The 20,221-nt window shown below is 37.6% G+C and overlaps 1 protein-coding gene and 1 non-coding gene across 2 annotated transcripts; one reads left to right on the top strand and one right to left on the bottom strand.

The window, feature by feature from the left end:
* Window positions 1-2,768: 2,768 nt before the first annotated feature.
* On the bottom strand, window positions 2,769-2,840 carry TRNAP-CGG (transfer RNA proline (anticodon CGG)). Its single transcript has one exon. It is a non-coding gene; the product is annotated as a tRNA-Pro (tRNA).
* A 1,588-nt stretch (window positions 2,841-4,428) lies between these two features.
* LOC143864187 (SH3 domain-containing protein 2-like) lies at window positions 4,429-15,004 on the top strand. Its single transcript, XM_077375067.1, has 10 exons — window positions 4,429-4,581; window positions 6,714-6,827; window positions 6,906-6,975; window positions 7,066-7,217; window positions 9,882-9,983; window positions 10,254-10,454; window positions 10,893-10,955; window positions 11,197-11,346; window positions 11,445-11,519; window positions 14,683-15,004. The coding sequence occupies exons 1-10, from the start codon at window positions 4,522-4,524 to the stop codon at window positions 14,797-14,799; spliced, it is 1,104 nt and encodes a 367-aa protein (XP_077231182.1). The 5' UTR covers window positions 4,429-4,521; the 3' UTR covers window positions 14,800-15,004.
* Window positions 15,005-20,221: the final 5,217 nt, after the last annotated feature.

Below are 20,221 nucleotides of genomic sequence, written 5' to 3'. Positions count from 1 at the left end.
TCAAAAACAAAAAAATATTCGTGGATTCAGCAAAATATTTTTATAAATTCTCAGATTATAATTTTAACAAGCAATATATTGATAATTTAATTATGTTAAATAAATATAATATTTTATTTCCATAAAAAACTTAATATTAGGATAAAACTCAAAACATATGTTAATTGTAATAGTAGTAATATTAAAAAATTAGATAAAAGAGATTTAGAAGTGCCGAAGAGAATCCTGAAATATTAGAATCCGACATGGCTACTTTACTCGTTGAGAAGAATCCGGGTACGTAGATTTTTAATAATGATAGGGATCTTTCATCATTTATTCTAAACATAGATTAATTTAGTCATTGTTTAACGTGTTGATGAGTTTAATTGAAGCTAACCCCAGCTAAACTACCACAATCAATTCACTAATGACTAAGTTGCATATTTCATGTTCTTGCTAGTGAAAATTATTCTCTTTTTATACTAGCGAGTACAGTACACTTGTATTCTTTTATGTTACAATATAAATTAGAATGGACCCATTTCTTACAATGTGGGCTTATGCAGATAAGGTGTCTACCCTTCAATGAACAACTCAATTATTTCCAAAAGACAGTGAAAATAGACTTGCCAAAATACTAGAACAACTCAATTATTTCCAAAAGCAATGACTTCTTCCAGAACTACCTACATCCTAGTTACAATACTAGCAAACTATTACACTCCTGCAGCATTTAGCGACCTCCTCCAAGAAAAGTTATCACAAGGTTTGCAGGTAAAATTGTTTGTTTACTTTAGCATTCTACTAAAACATTTCTTTCAATGTGTTTTTGTTAATGTGTGTGATATTATTACCACGAATCCTTTCAATGTGTTTTTGAAGATGTGTCATTATGGACAATTACCTCAGTATGGTAAGATGGGACTCGATAAGCAAGTCTCATGACCACTGATCTACATGGAAGCTTAAATAACTCTCAAGCATGCACATCAAGGTAACCTAAGCGCCTCAAGTGAGGCACCTCAACTAAATTAAGTAGACCAAAGAATGAATTTGAAAGTGAAAGATAAAGAAGAAAGTGATTTTGAGAAGTAAAAATGAAGGGGTCATGAAGTTTCAAGGGCAGTATTTTTGATATAGTGGCAGACTCATCCGTTTCATTTCACCATGTTAGAAGATTAGCGAATAGTGAGGTGGAAAGGTTAGCTAGGGAGGAAGTTCTAGGGCAGAGCTGGAAACTTTTGATTTTCTCCCCATGTCAGGGGTTTTTGCTTCTTTGTATCTAATTTTATCAATCGTAGCGACCCCCCCCCTCCTCTTCTCTCTTGATATAAATTTAATTCTTTGCTATTAAAAAATGAAAGGGTAAGGAAAACGTTGACTAGCGGCTAGAGATGGTGGCAACAATGTTCAGCTACATTGAGAAGTGTAACTAGAAAGAAAAGAAATTATATTATTACTCACCAGATCATAGCTAGTTGCCATCACTTCCTTTCATATTAGAAGTGTAACTAGAAAGAAAGGAAAATGTCAAAACTACCAGTTTCTCCAAAAGCTTAAGCTGTTGGGGAAAGGTGTTATTTAATCTTTTATACTTTAAAATCACCGCACTTCCTCATTTTCATAGGTTTCTTGCAAATTTGTCTGTTGGTCGTTAGGATTCAATCTTCCTGGTGCAATCGGACTCCTATTTTATGTTCATGGAATAATGAAATAAAGAAAGAAAGAGGCCCTTGGAAAGTCTATGTACATCTCTCCCTCTCCCCCTCTCTCTATATTTAATGACTAATGGGGACCTAGGGATCATATTTTAATTTTTAAATGTCCTTTGGTTGCTGGGTTTTTTTTGTTCCTGGTATGTGGGAGAGTAAGTTAAATTTTGGTCCCATCCCATGTTTGGTTGCCTTTTAGCACTAGGTTTTTTTTAATCCCACTCTTGTAATGATTACTTGTGGGGTGAATTTTTTAATCCCACTTTTGTAATGATTGCCTTTTCATCCCATCGCAAGATAACCCCAGGAACAAAAATAAACTTAGGAACCAAAAATAAGCTTAAGAAGAATTTTTTCTACCCAACAGTTCAAGCAATCAAACAAAGGTTTTTTTTTTTCCTACCATAATCCGGTCAACCAAACATGGGATTTTTATTTTACCAGGATACTTCTAGGACTTTTTTTTCCTACTTATCTCCCAGGGTATTTTTGTCTCCCACATAACTCCCAGGAACAAAAAAAACCCGGCAACCATACAGAGCAGTGTTTTGAAGTCCTTGAAATTACGGGAGGAGTACCACGGTCTTTTCCCACCAAGTGCTTAAAATGGAACCCACATATTTAATACAAAAATCTTAAGTGACAGGAGAATTCAAGTCATTTGTAATTAGTTACTTAAGTTGGTACCACTAAAAAAAAATTACTTTAGTTGTTAAGTGACCACAATGACGCACATTGCAACGCGAAGGAGTCATTGAAAAAACTACCCTAAATTTCAAGAACTCACACTGCCAATGGACATTCTAGTCTAGTGAGAGCTCTTTGGGAAATGTAATATAACCTTTGGACAGCTCTTTAAACACTAAAAGACAAGCTGGTTTGTAAAAATATCAAAATATGGTTGTGCCGATATCATTTCCCTAAAATAATACATACTAACAAAAAATGCACACCATGAGACTATGAGAGAGATAGAGAGAGAGAGAGAGAGTTGAATATACGATTGGGGCCCACTACGGTAAGAAGGGATTTTTAACGCTTTTTGACGTTAAAAATAAGAGCACGGAGTAATGGGGGGCGTTGCGAGAATCGAACTCGCGACCTCTCGCACCCGAAGCGAGAATCATACCACTAGACCAAACGCCCAACTTCTTTTAAAAATCCCATTTTTTAATAATAGTTATTAACTAAGTATTTAGAATTAGGAAAGGAACTTCCAATCTTCTCTTCCACTGTCTCCAATCAAATATGAGCAATAATAATATGATGGTGGAAACTACTATTGCTGTCCACCACCATCATCGTCTCTTCTCCTACCTATTCAGACATAAATCACCCCCCTTGTTTTTGTTAAAGCCAACCCTCCCCCATCCACACAAAAACATCCTCAATTTTTTATCACTCTAGTTGCCACAGATGCTTCTCCCAACCAACTACATTGAATAAAAAGGGGGACAAAGTCCTCTTGCCTTAAAAAACCTAACCTTGAAAAAGCCAATTGGTTCTTTCTCTAGTTGACAAGTGATCTTCTTTGTTGCTTTTAGAAGGAAATGAAGTTGGTTTTTCTGTGTGAGAATGAGAGGCGTGTCTTTCATGTGAGATTGTGATTTATGAGTGTCAAGAGTCAAGACTTGGGATCACAACATAAGGATGGTTAGGACTCGGGTCGGGCGGGTCGGGTTTTTCATAATCCTACCTTACCTAAGAAATTAACTAGGCCGGGTTGGGTATAAAAACTCAAGATTCATAAACCTGACCTTACCCGAGATTGTTTATCACTTGGGTCAGGTTTTTAATGTTTAGCTTAGGATAGCGAATAATTTCAAAGATTGTATAAGACAACAAATCGTTCTCTAAATATACATCTTGAGTGTACCACCTGACCTGAGATTGGATTGGATTTTTTCAACCTAGAAACAGACTGGATTTTTTCAACCTAGAAACAGACCCAACACAAGATCCATGATTTTTGAACCCGAGCTAGGGTATTTTCGATTCAGTGCGACAATGGGTCCTACGGTAAGATTTTGATTTGAACTGGAAACATAAAACTGGGGAAATGATATATTGTTTCATCCCTGTTGACTACCTATACCACTAATCTACAAGGTCAAGGGTCACTTTGCACTAGAGCTGCAACTTGAGTCGGGCTACCTGATTTTGGCTCGGGCTAGGTTGGCATTTTCTCAGGTTGGGTTGGGAAAAGCCAACCCAATTTAATTTCGGGTTGGGCTAAGGTTGAGGCCTTGGCGACCCGACCCAACCCGAACCTGACCTCCGTCCTCTAATTTTTTCATGATTTTCTTAGGATTATGTTTTTTCCTTGTATTTTTCTATTTGGCCCTAGATGAACCTGAATTCAACCTGAACCCAACCCGACGCTCGGGTTGGGTCAGGTTAGGGTTGAGGGAATGCTAGCTCAGGTTGGGTTAGGGTTGGCCTCAACCTAACCCAACCCTATCCAAGTAGCACCTCTACTTTGCACGCACCTAATATAGTAGAACCTAATATAGTAGCAGAACGAAGGGAATATGAATTCTCATGTCTTATAGAAGTACAGGGAAGTCAAATAGTCTTAAATAGCTTGCATTTGAAAATTTGTAGCCGGCCAAAGACTGCCAGGTGCACAGTAACTTGCAACCAAACAAAGGTCGGGGATATAAAATTATAGAGCATGGACTTTTACCTTTCATTTTCTGACTTTTTGGTGCATCCAAACAGATCCCAAATAAATTGTCTCCAACCCCGTATCCTTTTCACTGTATATATACAAAGTTTTTTGAAACTCTCTCTCTCTCTCTCTCTTCAGATAGATCCAGGCGTTTGAATGGATGCAATCAGGAAGCAGGCTACAAAGCTAAGGGAACAGGTCGCAAAACAACACCAGGTATTCATTCTTCCCTTTAATTTTTCTCCCTAACTAGATCTCTTTACCGATTCAAAATCCTTCATCGATTCCCCCCCCCTACAGATCCGTTGAATAATGCCTGTTTAATCTGTTCTTCGATTCCCCATTTCCCCTCGATCAATCGATTTTTAGAAGCTGTGTTAATGTAGTTATGGTGATTTGGGTGATCCCCTTTTCTTCTCATTATTAGGTTTTCTGCAATTCATCTAGATGTGATTAATTGATTGATCTTCTTTGACCCAATTTGAGGGAAGGGTCAGTTCTCTTTTGTGTGGAAATCATAATTTTAGGTTTGAAATTCTTCATTGATTTGGAAAAAATGGTTCCTAGGCAACCCAATCTAGATATTGTAAACCTTATCTCTAATACTCCTGCCCATTACTAAACAATTAGAAAACAAATCCTACAAACTACAAAATCTAAACTAATTTATTCCACCCAAAGTGGGACCCATCTAGGCACATAACATTCTCGTGCGATCCTTGCTTGCATTTTATTGTAGGAGATTCATGTGCAAACCATCAAGAACTTGCTGTTTGTCATTGGCTACAAATCGTGGAACAAGTTGCTTGTTTTTTAAGTTTTTTTTTTTCGTTATCTTATTTGTATCTTACTTTTTAGGCATCGAATCTTGTTCATTTGGCTTGATTTTAGTATCATTAGAAAGGTTTTTCGATTACATTTCTAACGAGCCTAAAATCTTGTTCATTTGGCTTGATTTTGGAGAGTGGTTTTGTCCGTGAATTAGGACAAGGCTTTAAGTTTGGATGACTTTACTACGACTATGGTTTTAAATTTCATGCAATTTTCGCTTGGCATGTGTTGAATTTCATGGGATTGAAGTTTGAAGTTTTGTTCGTTGCTATTGACACAGATAACCAAAAAAACCCATATATCTTCATTAACAAGGATTTCAAGCATGTTAGCTTGGTGAGCAATATGTTCAAGATCAATACTAATAAAGGTCACAACTATTGCTGAGAGAAGACATGTTTTGGACAGGGTGCTCATTGCTAACAGGTGTTTGGAGTCTTGGAAAAAGCTTACAACCATGTGGAGTGGGTGTTAGTTGACTTTTTGCTTGAGAAGATGGGGTTTGGGGAGAAATGGAGTAGTGGATGAAGGAATGCATTTCAGGCCTTTTGTCATCTATTGTGCTTATTTTTGGGTCTAATCTAAAGGTTTTTATTAGCGATCCCTTTTCTCCCTTTTAGTTCACTATTGTTGGGGAGGTGTTGAGCAAAGTTCTAAAGGCAAGGGAACTTAGAGGTCTTATTGATGGTGTGAGATTCTGAGACGTTGGGCCTATCTCTCATCTTTAGTTTGCTGACAATACACTCATTTTTCTAGGGCATTAATGGATTCTTAATCTCCACATTATTCTTAGGTGGTTTGATCTGGTGACAGGTTTGGTGGTGAATTTGAGGACGAGTTATGTTACTGGGTGTAATGTGCATTTGTCTGCGATTTTCCACTTGACTGAAGGTTGTAGTTGTAGCACCACAGAGCTTTACATGTTGTTTTTGTTGCTGCCTATAGGATTGGTATTCTACCGGTTATCTTTGAAACCCAATATTTGAATAGATGAAGAAGAAGCTTCTGGAGTTGAAAAGATCATTTAGCTTTTGGTGGGCGCATCACCCTTGTAAAAGCTGCTCTTTTTCAACCCCCCAATTTACTTTGTCGCATTTTTAAAATCCTTGTTGGGATGGCGAAGCTTCAGCGGAATTTCTTATGGAACCAAAAGGCTACAGGGAGAAGATCTCTTTTCTGAAAATTTGCAATTATCTTCTGCTAGAACGGCTAACGTTAGTTCCTATTAGCATATTATATGCTTAAAGCATTCATATCAAGACTAATTTATCTCTTAAGGTCCTTAGCACTACTAAACAAGGCATTAGAAAGGCCATAACTTTTGTTGACAGTCTCTAAGCGTGGTTGTTTGTCGTAATTTCGTTAAGACTCCAGTCAAATCTTCAAATAGACTAGGGTTAAATATGAGGTGTAAGGCACTGTCTAGTTGTGAACCTGAGCGGGTCATGTTTATTTTATTTATTTTAATTTCTACATGGGAGGAAACATCTCTTTACTTCTGCAAAATTTAATTTCAGGCTGTTTTCAAGCAATTTGGGTATGGAGGTTCAGATACTGTAGTCACAGATGAGGCTGAACTACAGCAACATCAAAAACTTGAGAAGCTGTACATATCTACCCGTGCGGGCAAGGTTATCTATTCTCCTTTAGTTTATTTGTAATTTTCCTTTATTTCTCCTTCTTATTGCTGTAATGGTTGGTTCTTTCAGCATTTCCAAAGGGATATTGTTCGTGGTGTAGAGGGTTTTATTGTTACTGGATCAAAACAAGTTGAAATTGGTAAAGTAGTGAAACTGTAATCTCATTTCTGAGTATTCTAGTTTTCTTTCTGGTTATGATATACACTTCAAACATTTACTTTTTCTATAGGTACTAAATTGTCAGAAGATAGTAGGAAATATGGTGCTGAAAATACCTGCACCAGTGGCAACACATTATCAAAAGCTGCGCTAAATTATGGACGAGCTCGTTCTCAAATGGACAAGGAACGTGGGAATCTACTGAAAGCCCTTGGCACACAGGTTTGATTAGTTGTCTGGTCTCTGCTATTATTATCACATCATTTCCCTGCTTCCTATATTTTAGAGCTTTGGAACAGAGTAAAAAAAGAATATTGTATCATGAATAGTTTTGTATCAAGTTCTATGATAACAATCCCAATCTAGATGGGTTCTTTCTTCAATATCCAAGTCTATGTTTTAAAATCCGCATGAGGATAAAGTGCTAGTACCTGAGCATATTCTGATGCCATATTATATTTCGTTCTGTTTTTTTCAATTTATTTCATTCACTAATTATTTAAACAATCTTATGTATTGTTTAATAGCGTATGTATTTTTATTCATAAAAGATACATACACTAGTAACCATAAAAGCTGACTGCCTTTTTTTAAATGTATAGTTCCTACGCACGTTTGTGGTTCTGGTTGAACCAGGAATCTTCTTTGTTTGTAATCTTTAAATATGTATGCACACCTTTATATACGCATATGTATGTATGTATTCTGTATGTACATATACACACACACACACACACACACACACACACACACACACACACACACACACACATGAGAGAGAGAGAGAGAGAGAGAGAGAGAGAGAGAGAGAGAGAGAGAGAGAGAGGAAATGGTTTGTGAGCCATATATATATGTATGTGTGTGTGCGTACATTACCATAATGGAGGACATGTTGGAAAGATGTGGTATGGACACGTACAAGGTCCAAAATCTCCTCCATAGTGTCAGCAAATCTCCAAGTGTAATCCTTGCATTTCGCCACCCACTGAATGATTTTGAGCCAATTGCCCTCCACAGCTCCACCATGTGAGAATCAAGAGGAGATAAATCCATGAGACAAATCCCTCTCAGAATGGAGGACATGTTGGAAAGATGTGGTATGACCACGTACAAGGTCCAAAATCTCCTCCTTTGTGTCAGCAAATCTCCAAGTGTAATCCTTGCCTTTCGCCACCCACCAAATGATGTTGAGCCAATTGGCATCCACCGTGTGAGAATCAAGAGGAGACAAATCCTCGTGATGAATCCCTCTCAGAAGCACGCAGAGCTCCACCTCTACTCCAAGAGGATATGAGAAAGCACACCTAATAACATTCTTTGAAGCCCATAAAAAAAAAAAACACTCTTTGAACTGCAGCCATGAGAGAAAGGTTCCAAACCAGTTTCTCTCTAATCAGCCAGGGGGCAAAGTCCCATGCCTCAATCAAGTCAGCAATGTCATTAGAGAGACCTGGTGGTCACGGGTTCGAGTCACAGAAACAGCCTCTCTGTAAAGCAGGTGTAAGGCTGCGTACATCTAGCCCTCCCCAGACCTCGCAATGGCCGGAGCCTCGTGCACTGGGCCGCCCTTTTTTTATTAAAAAATTATTTTAAATAGACAAAATGTCTTTCTTTGCCTTTTTTGATAGGTAAGCTGGGATTGAACCTCTAACCTCATGGTTGAAAACCAAAGCCTTAACCAATTAAGCTGGAGGCTCAACACCTTCTTTGCCATTTATTGTGTTAGTGGTGTACTATACCAGTATGCATTACACAATTATATGTGTGGGTAGATATTTTCTGTGATGTTACATGATTATATTTAGAGTAATGCTAGGGAGACCGAGAGTACGACCGAACAAATAGGCTCTCCCCAGACCATCACAAGTGACGTAAACCATCCCTTAGGTTTAGGAAAATCAGCAAAAAGTATTTTTTTTGGCACACATGGCACTTTCTTATTGTTGGGCTCTCCCATCGGTCTTACTCTCGATATCATTTTCCTTATATGAATTGCATTAGAAATGTGGTTATGTGTATTGTGGATAAATAATAATGTGAAATATTATTTCTTGTAAAATATATACACACATAAAACTCTAAATTCTAAAGTTAACGGTCAGCAACAGTTACCTGTGATATGGCAAGGACATGTTAGCTAGAGATCGGGTCACGGGAAGGGTACTAGCTAGCACAAGAGCCATAGGTGATCACAATGCACAATTCATTTTTTATGCACCATTTGTATACTATGTAGTACATTTGAGGTCCTTTAATGAAGACAAAGGCCACATCTAGCCCTCCCCAGACCCCACAATGGCGGGAGCCTCGTGCACTGGACCGCCCTTTTTTAACGAAGACAAAGGCCCTATAATTCTTATTTCCCTGTCAATACTTTTTGTTAGGGATTGCAAATGATTTCACACATTGTAGCGCCTTGAATATGTTTCTTATTTCCCTCCCACTTTCTGTTAGGGATTGCAAATGATTTCACACATTGTACCACCTTGAATATGTTTCTTATTTCCCTCCCACTTTCTCTTTACTATGCTTGCTTTTGTGCCATCGTGAATATATTTCGTATTCCCTTCACAGTTTCTCTTTAGTATTCTTGCTTTTATAGATTTTCTTTATCAATCAACTCATGTAGTGTATCATTCCATAAAAAATAATTGCACAGTCCTAGCTTATCTTTTCTTTTTAAAATGTTTTGGAAGAGATTTTTGGGAACTGTAATAACATTTGACAGCTCTTTAAACGCTAAAAGACAAGATGCGTTATCTCAATTAACAAAACATAGTTGTGCTGATATCATTTCCCTTATTTCATTCACATTTTCTTTTTAGTGTTTGTTGGTATTCTTCATCAATCAACTCATGTAGTGTTCAAATGTCTTGGACTTCCTAGGTTGCGGAGCCATTACGAGCAATGGTGATGGGAGCTCCACTGGAGGATGCTCGACATCTTGCTCAGCGTTATGACAGGATGCGACAAGAAGCTGAAGCGCAGGTACTTTTAGAGATGGCTTGAATTACTACGCAGGTTGTAGGCTTTTACTTTATTGGGTGTACTACTGTGACAATTTCTATTTAATTATCACCACTAATGCTAATATGTTATAACTTATAACTATGTTTCTTGTTTCTTATGAGAGCTTGATAAGCAAGTTTCTGTGGTCTACCTTCTACACCTTCCAAATTCTATATTATATTCAGCTGAACTTTTGATTTTGTCCCACAAATTTGCTGTTATTTAACTTTCATTTTGGAGCTTTGACAGGCGATTGAAGTTTCCAAACGCCAAACGAAAGTGAGGGAAGCCACAGGCAATATTGATAATACTTTAAAACTGGAAGCTGCTGAAGCCAAACTGCAAGAGCTGAAGTCCAACATGGCGGTACTGGGCAAGGAAGCTGCAGCGGCAATGGCTGCTGTGGAAGCCCAACAACAACGATTAACGCTCCAGCGACTTATTTCCATGGTAATGCATTTTGCACAAGGTTTAAAATTTCAGTTTCAGTATCATTTCGGCTATGTTTCAGACATAGCCGAAACCGAAATTTTGACCGGAATTCAGTAAAAAATAAAAAAAATCAGCAAAATCCAAAATTTTTACTAAAATTCCCGAAATTTCTGTAAAAAAGTGAAATTTAAAAAATAATAAAAAATGAAAAATGCCAGAATTTTGGCCGGAATTACCAAAAATTCAGCCGAAATCTGGGCCGACACCGAATTGCGTACTTTCGGTATCGCCTCGGCCGAAATCCGAAATTTCGGCATTTCAGCCGAAAATTTAAAACCATGATTTTGCATCTTCAAGTGGTGTAGGTCTTATTCAATAGAGCTTTTCATGTCATGGATTTTTCAGGCAATGGCATTTGAACATATATATTCTTATCTTTTTTTTCCTGCATTGAAGGTTGAATCTGAACGAACTTATCATCAAAGAGTCCTACAGATCCTTGATCAGCTGGAAGGCGAGGTACATATTCATTTCACTAAGTCTCTTTTTCTGCAATTATGTCTTCTATTATTGCATCTAGCACATGTAAATACTCTTATATGCAGTGTGCAATGATTTGACTAATTTTCTGTTTTGCTGAATATGATGATGTAAGTATTGTTTTTGTGAAACAACCAATTACTCCAAAAGCTTAAGCCGTTGGAGATGGCGATATTTAATCTTTTATACTTTAACAGTTTTTTCTACTTGTCAATGCCAGATGGTATCAGAGCGCCAGCGAATTGAAGCTTCTCCTGCCCCTTCTGTGGACAACTCTGTGCCACCTCCATCATATGAAGAATCAAATGGTGTTTCTGCTTCTCAAATGTATGATGGGACAACTGACAGCATGGGATACTTTTTAGGCGAGGTATCTTTTCTTCTTTCAATCATATGTTGGAATGCTTATTTCTATATGTTTGTTTCATTCCTGATTTCTCTATTTCATTATGTTTCTTTTTGGGGCAGGTTTTGCAATCATATCAAGCTGAGTCAGATGTGGAGCTGAGCTTATCAGTTGGTGACTATGTTGTTGTCCGAAAGGTTTTTCCATCTTTCATCACTGTGAATCTTTGATGCTTGCATTTGACGTACCTTTAGCATGTCTTTCCTTTATCTTAAAGTTGCATTGTTAAATTTTTATAATGCTCATCCCAACCTTGCTCATAATTTAGCAATAAAGTACACTCACAGAAAAGAATAGCGAACACCATGAATACTTCTTAAGGTTTATGGAAGGGAAGATGTTGGCCTCTTTGGGTGAGCACATCATGAGTATTGTTTTTTTTGAATGATAGATGATCATGAGCCATATTTTTGTAAAAATTAACACAATGCCACATAGAAGTATCCGTCGATGAGACTTGTATGTTGAACACTAGTGTGTGCTAAAAGAATCACAGAATGTAGATGCAGAAGCAAAACATGATACAAGACAGTTTGATATTGATGATTCAGGATTGCCCATTAATAGGAACGACACGACACAATCTTCAAAGGAAGAATCAACGGGTAGCGCTCATGAGCAGTAAGAAGCGCCACATATCATAGCAATGTCAAAGCCAAGGCGGAATACTAAGCAACCAGTCTTGTATGGATTTGAGGATTTTTTTTCTCCTTATCTTTAGTTACTGCTAGTGGAGACCCTCAATGTTTTCAGGACACTGAGTGGTGGGAAAAGCCACAAGTGGGTTATGGCTATGGCAGATGAGATGGAGTCACTCCATCAAAATCACATTTGGGATCTAGTGAAGCTTCCCAAAAGAAAGAAGGCAATTATTGGCTGCAAGTGAATATACAAAAATGAAGCATCTTCTAATACTAATGGAGAAAAATACAAGGCCCGTCTAGTCGTGGAGGGGAATGCTTGGACAGAGGGCGATTGATTATAACGAGGTATTCTCACCTGTGGTAAAACACATCGATCCGGGTATTGTCGAGTCTACTTGTAGGACATAATATGGAACTAGACCAAATGGATGGTAACACCATTTTCCTTCATGGAGACTTAGAGGAGCAAATTTATATGGAGAAACTATCACATAAGCAAGCAAGCCATCCATAATGGATTAATCACATCGAGCACCTAGTGAGATGCATTGTCGCATGTCTAAAACAGTAAAGTCAATAAAGAAGTAAAATTTAATGAAGTATAAGAAAGTACAATGACTAATCTTCCCTCCAATAACCTCAACTCTATGTCAATACCACATAGAGTTACGAGGAAAAATGTGTTTATTTATTTGCAATATTTTTCCGATTTACAGCAGATTTGGGAAGGAGTTTTTTTTTTTGAGAAAAATGGCTTTATATGATGTAAATCATAATATATTTCCAATTTTTTTTTTCTTGTTCCGACCATTTCGGTTAAATTCTGGAAATTTTGGTTGAATTTCTGGAATTTCGTTCAAATTTTTGAAATTTTGAAGGAAATAATGACGGAGAAGGAATTCATTGAGATTTCGTATAGGTGGGGATGGAAACGGAAATGTTTCGATAGTTTCGAGGAAATTTAAAACCATGACTATATGTTGATGATATGCTAGTTGATGCTGACTAGACAAGAAGTCGATGGGTTACATCTATGAAAAGCTAAGAATTTGACATGAAGAGCCTAGGTGCTGCTAAGAAGATTATTGGGATGGAAATTAGAAGGGACAGAAAAAATGGAGTGCTTTGTCTTTCACAGGCCAAATACATTGAGCAGGTGCTCGATAAGTTCAACATGGAAAATGCAAAACCAGTTATCACTCCTTTAGCGGGCCACCTTCAATTTGAGTAAGCACTTATGCCTTTCTACCGATGAGGTACAGGAAGGTATGTCTAGCATCCCTTATGCCATTACTATTTGTTATCTAATGTATGCTATGGTTTGTACGAGGCCAGATATTGCACATACTGGGCGTATGGTAAGTAGATACATAGCGAATCCGAGAAAGGAGCATTGGAGTGCAATGAAGTGGATGCTCAGGTACTTGTGGGGCACTACAAGTTTTGGCTTGGTCAAAATTGAAGATGGGTTTATAGGGTATGTAGATTCAGATTATGCAGGAGACTTAGACGAGAATAAATCTACTACAAGCTATGTGTCACAATAGCAGTTGGGCCTATTTCTTGAAAGGCTTCGCTTTAGTCTACGATCGCCTTGTCTACGATGGTGGCTGAGTACGTGGTGGCAGGTGAGGTGCCCATCGAGGTTATTTCGTTAGCCGGATTGTTTCTTGATATGGGGCTGTCAACAGTCGTGGTAATTTGTAAATGTGCACTCGAGTTCTATGCACACAAGTTGTCACACCTTGAGAATTAGTTTCACTTGGAGCATCAGAACTTTACCTTTCAAGAAAGAGAAAAAAAGACCACTGGTTGATATCTAGGACTCTAGGGATTGATTAAAAACTTCTCAAGTCAATCATTTACTTGAGTCAACTGGGTTTTGTCCCCACTAAGTGGTTAAACGAATATAAATCTTCCGAAAGTAGAAGACTTGCTAAGTAATTGAACAATGACTCAAATAATCCAATGAATCTTCACAAGCAATGCTAGAGAGATAAACCAATAATAGATTTAGGCTCATGATGTTGGCAGAACCATGCTTTAATAATTGCACAAACTGAGCTTGTCTTTTCTTTTTTAATTGGCTTCCTTGATTAAAGCTAGGCTATATTGGCACTACCATGTATTTAATATTGCACAAACTCTCAGAAGCCAATTAAAAAAGAAAAGACAAGCTGAGTTTGTGCAATTATTAAAACATGGTTGTGCCAATATAGCCTAGATTTAATCAAATATAATCAGAGTAGGGTAAACCCTCAAAGGAAACTGGTACCTACCCATTTACTTCTTGGATTTGAGTTTGTGCACCGATTACCAAATCTGATTAATGGACTCAAATTTACGTCTTATTTTGAGTCCAATAATCAGTTTTCGACTCACATCGGTTCTCAAAATACAAAACAAACAGCTCCTTACCATTTTTAACATCATCCATTGCTGGTGACACTGTTCATTAGCAGCTACATCTTGTGTGTTGTGATGGGGACTTTTTCATGTGAATCATCAGCATATTTCTCCATGGCTATGCCTTGTTAGGCTTGTTCTGATTGATCCCTCATGTTTTTTTTAAATGACATTGAAATGCTATTTATTTAGTAATGTTTTGTACTTTTCTCCCTTGCCATCCTCAATCTTTCACCATGGCTACTACCAGGTAGCTAACAATGGCTGGGCAGAAGGGGAATGCATGGGAAGAGCAGGTTGGTTCCCTTTTGAATACATTGAAAGACGAGAACGTGTTCTTGCGAGCAAGATGGCTGAAGTGTTCTAGAATCTCTTCATTGCGAGGTTAACACCGGATGGCGTTTGTTTGTATGTGAGAGGTAAGATGTGTTTATGAAACATATATATTGCTTGCTGATCTTTGATAGATTGAAATATTTTTTGGTCTAAATCCCCATGTTGATCATGGTCTGAGTGATGAAGTTAACTGTTTTTCAGTATGGTTTTATTGAATGAGGTTTGTGTTCTGTTTTCTTCTCAGTTCATTTAACCAAAGTGATTGACATGCAATCTCATCTCTAGCAAATGATTTAGAAGTATTTTGTTTTATTGGATGATCTATGCCCTTCATTTGTTTGTAATGCCCCGACCATCCATGTAGATATTGTCCGGTTCTAGGCCGCAGCCCTCCCCGGTTTTGTTTTCCTGCGGAAAACGCATCTACATAGGGAGAGGAGAAATCCACATATATAGCCCAATAACTTTTCCTCCCTTTCCGATGTGGGATTTATTATAATAGTCCCACATCGGACGCGGAGAAAGAAAGTTCATGGGTTACATGTCTAGACCCCCATTTCCTGTGTAGACGCGTTTTCTGCGGGAAAAATAAAACCAGGGAGGGCTGCGGCCTAGAACCGGACAATATCTACATGGATGGTCTAGGTGTTACATTGTTGGACTATAATGTTAGTTGGTTGGACACTGTAGAGCATCTCCATAGGATGACCCTAGCACTCCGATCTAGAGGAATTACACATTATAGAAACCTCTATAGATGGGAGGGCTAGGATCGTCCTATGGAGATGATCTACCGCGTATAGCCTATTTACGTTATGACCCAACAAACGAACGATTTAGATCATCTTGTGAAGTGGGCCCATTGTACTTTTTGAGAAAAATACTGGACTTCACACGCAATCACCATTTAAAATCTCGAGCTTTTATATATGGTGTAAGCCCATAAAATCTAGTAATTTTTCAAAAAAGTACTGTAGGGGCTACACAACTTGGGTAGAAACAGTGAGGAAAGACTTGAGGGCTAGGAACATGACATAGAACATGACCTTGGATAGGATAGAATGGAAGAAAATGATCCATGTAGACGAACCCAACTAGTGTTAGGATTAGACTTAGTCAATTTGAACTAGGTAGATCCTTTTACCTACTTCATGAAAATTTTCTAAAGGATTCATTAGCCGAGCCCAACTAGTTTGGGACAAAGGCTTAGTTGAGTTGAGTACTGTAGGGGCCACACATCATAGGATGATCTAAGCGTAAATAGGTTGCGCCCAAAAAATTATTTTCATAGGATGATCTTAGCCCTCCCATCTATAGAGGCATATTATGGAAACCTCTATAGATTCGGAGGGTTGGGATCATCATATGGAAATGATGTTTGAGCCACAACCTCTTTAAGTATGGCCCATCAAACGGACGGTTTGGATACTTTTTGAAAAATAGGGCTTACAGCATATAAAATCTCTTCTCCATGATAAAAACCCGTACTACAGTAACACACAAACTCGAAGGGCATTTTCGTCCGAACAGGAGGAAAATATGGTCCGAATTAGGTACTGACACATGTTAACGTGACTTGACTCTAAGACATGAGACCTTGGCGTCAATCTAGCCGGAAGTCATTACAATCACATACCCTTGTTTTATTAATGGCGCTCCTCTCTGCATTTTAGTCAGACAGTCACACACCTTTGGTTTAATAATGACACTCCTCTCTTCATTTTTGACTGATTCACATCCAATGTGAATTTGGTGGATCCTACCTTTGATATGTCATACACATGGTTTCAAATTTCGGTCTCGGAATGCATTTCAGTCCTCACAACTTCGAAAATTTTGGCCGAAATCCGAAACATTTAAAAATGATATTTTATTCCATATCGGTAATTTTGGTCAAAATTTCGGTAATTTCCGTCAAAATTTCTGGTAAATATTAAATAATTAAACAAAGAGAGATGTTTGGTGAATTTCCTTAAATTTCGGTCGAGAGAATGTAACTTTTCTGGTGTACCCAATTTTGGTTTCGGAGTTGACCGAAACCCAAAATTTCGGGATCTAAACAAGTCAACGGATTAGAGCTAACAACATTTGACTATTCTGATCTTTGTATCAGTTTCAATCTTCCTATATCATGCTCATTAAAAAATTAGAACGTACATATTACTCTTTAATTTATAAAAATCTAGGGAAATGATATATGCGCCCAGGTGTTTCATAAACAAGCGCTTCACTTGTTTGTCGTGTAGTATTTAAAGTGTTTTCAGAGAATATTAGTGTTCTAAAAAAGCTCTTTAAATACTACACGACAAACAAGTGGAGCGCTTGTTTATCGAAACAACTTGGTGCAGATATCATTTCCCATCTATTTACTCAGACCCAAATAGTCTGACTTCCTAGAAAAGGCACGTGACGAGAGAGAGAGAGAGAGAGAGAGAGAGAGAGAGAGAGAGAGAGAGAGAGAGAGAGAGAGAGAGAGAGAGAGTACCAGGTCTACCATCAAATGTAGATGACTACAGGCCCAACAAATGAATGATTTGGACCTTGGAACAAAGTGGGAATCACTGAATAATTAAAAAAATACATGCAACTACCGGCAGACACTAATAAAAACTCATAGAAAGGGATGCTACAACTAGTAGTTGCTTGAATTATGTCCATCCCGTACAACGTAAGTATCATTAAAGAGGGGTGAAGTTAGGGTTTGAGGGTGTATCCCAACTGAAAGGTGCTTCGAGCCACAACCATGATATTGCGTTTAAATTAAACCAATTCAACCATCAAACCCGAAAAATTAAAATAAACACTAAAAAGAAGAGCATAGCTATCCATTATTGTTTGATGTAAGAGATGAATGTGGATGATTGAATGATTAGTTTGGGCTTACTATGTTTTCTTCTAAGCAAGATCTAGTTGCATTTGTGTAGACCTCATAGTCAGAAAATTACTCACACTACAAGAAAAACATTCATTGGCGATGCCGATATGTCTAAATTCCGTAGCCCACGCCATAGGATGATCCAAACCGTCTATTTAATAGGCCACAACGTAAATAGGTTGCGTCCAAAAAAACATTTCCATACCTCGGTCTAGATTGGAGGGCTGGTATAACCTTATGGAAGTGTTTTTTAGGGCACATCCTATTTACGCTGTGGCCCATTAAATGGATGGTTTGGATCATCTTATGGTGCGGGTTGTACAATATTTTTTGAAAAAAATGAAGGACTACACAAACTCGTGATACACACGAGGTGGTTGCTCTCTCATGCAACAGCCTGTCTGCGAAATGCATTATGCGATGATGGTCCCTAGCAAATACCTTAACAATTTTATATGAAAGTATTTTGGTTATTATTAGGAATGTTGTTAATTTTTAATTAGATAGGACACTTTGATTATTTTTTTAATGTAATAGAGGTGTTATGGTTATTTTCTTTGATAAGTTGGCCCTTTTCTCGAGAATATGATCCTAGCGTTGTAATCTAGTGGTAGAAAATAGATAGCGTAAGAAAGTTCAAAAAATTAAAAATAAATCACAGCTCAAATAAGCCTAAATATTACTATTTTTGGGGACTGATAAATCGACTCCCTAATATCTTAAATCGACTCCCCATGTGTCTTTCTCTCTCTAACCCAGAGGAGAGAGAAAGACACATGGGGAGTCGATTTATCACTGCCCTTTTTTAATAATACAATCCTTAATTTATATTACTATGAAATGGATCATGCAATGGGCCTACTTAGGGGTGTAAACGGATCGAATTCGAATCGGATAGTGCTATATCCGAATTCGAATTCGATTACAATATTCAATATCCATATTCGTATCCGAATCCGACGGATAATTATTATTCGTTACCGAATTCGCATCCGACGGATATTATTCGAATTCGGATATTATCCGTATCCGTTTATCCGAATTCAAATCATATCCGAATATCCAAATTCGAATAAATCATATCTGAATGTCCGAATTCATATCCGTATCCGAATTCGATTCATGCCTGTAACTTTAAGTTAACTGGTTAAATATCCAAAATTATCTAATTGAATTTGAATTCGAATGCGAATATCTGCATCCGTAACCGGATATCCGAGTTTGCATGCAAATCCGGATATCCGAATTCGAATACGAAGTTGGATATACGGATACAGATGCAGATATTCGGGATAAACGGATGTACTTGTCGGATTCGGATGTTAAACGGATCGGATACACCATTTACCAGATTCGGATCGTTAAGAACCGAATATCTCCTAAATGGATTCGGATAAGATCCGCTTGAAGCGGATTTGGATAATATTCACTTTAAACAGATTTGGATGCTGACGGTAATCGAATTTTCGAATATCCATTTACACCCCTAGGCCTACTGATTCCAATGATGCAAACCATTCATTTAGAAGCATCTCGGGAAGATGATCCTAGCCCTTTGATTTATTTGGTGTAAAACATATCATTGCATTTACCTCTACATGTGCAAATCGAAACGCTCAAAATAAAAAACTTCTTAGGTTACCTTGCACATTGGAACAACATAAATTGATTCAAGGGTAAACCAATGCAAGAGAATCTATTTACCTTACTCTCAAATAATTTTATCACCCTCTCATATTTACCCCAAGTGGTAGGTGAAAATTATAGCATAACTTATTTCACGAAGGGTATTCCAGCAATTTAAAAAGATAATTCTCTAGAATGTGAAGGTGTTTGTTTAGAGTGAACTAATCTATGGAACAAATATTCTATGAAAGTAATAAAATGAATATCCTAAAGCTGAATATGATTGAAATTTACTCAAAAACAGGTTTTTTGTTTTGAAATTTTTTTCCAGGAGAAGTTTTTCCATGAAAAGTTAGTTAGCCAAACAGGAGAAAAAGTTTTTCGCAAGGAATAATTCTTTGCTAGGGTCCATCGTAAAAGCATTTCGCTGTCGCATGTCAGACCAACCACCTCGTGAATGGACAGAGAAGCTGCGAAATGCCTTTTGCGATGGACACTAGCAATTCCCAATTCTTTAATTGTTTTTTCTTAAAATATCAATCAACGACTTATTGTGAAACTACCAATTACTCCAAAAGCTTAAGGCGTTGGAGATGGTTTTTTTTTTTAGTCTTTTATACTTTAACACTCCCCCTCACGTGTGGCCCCTCTTTAGGATTGGCCTACACACTGCATATGTGACCCCTCTTTTGAGTTCCATAGTTGGTTTGGGGCTCACAATCAGTTGTCACAAACTAAAATGAACCGGGGCTATGTGTTTGTTTTGGATTTTGAGAACCGATTGTGAGCCTCAATAGGGAATATTGAACTTAAAATTTGTTTAATTTCGAGTACAATTGTTTGTTTTGGACTCAAGATCCAAAGCAAAGAGGACTTCAAAAGGGTCAATTTTTTTATAAAACCACAATATATTAGGCTTCTATTAAATTTAAGAAAATGATATCAGCACAAC

Source organism: Tasmannia lanceolata, unplaced genomic scaffold, assembly GCF_043159265.1.
Source record: "Tasmannia lanceolata isolate RefF3 unplaced genomic scaffold, GAP_Taslan_0.1 ptg000048l, whole genome shotgun sequence".
Lineage (NCBI taxonomy): Eukaryota > Viridiplantae > Streptophyta > Magnoliopsida > Canellales > Winteraceae > Tasmannia > Tasmannia lanceolata.
The sequence above is the reverse complement of the archived record's forward strand: the minus strand, read 5'-3'. Positions and strand labels throughout refer to the sequence as shown.

Coding starts and splice junctions, on each gene's coding strand:
- LOC143864187 (XM_077375067.1), top strand. CDS start 4,522: ATGGATGCAATCAGGAAGCAGGCTACAAAGCTAAGGGAACAGGTCGCA. Junction 6,976..7,065: donor ATCAAAACAAGTTGAAATTG/GTAAAGTAGTGA, acceptor CTTTTTCTATAG/GTACTAAATTGTCAGAAGAT. Junction 7,218..9,881: donor TGAAAGCCCTTGGCACACAG/GTTTGATTAGTT, acceptor TGGACTTCCTAG/GTTGCGGAGCCATTACGAGC.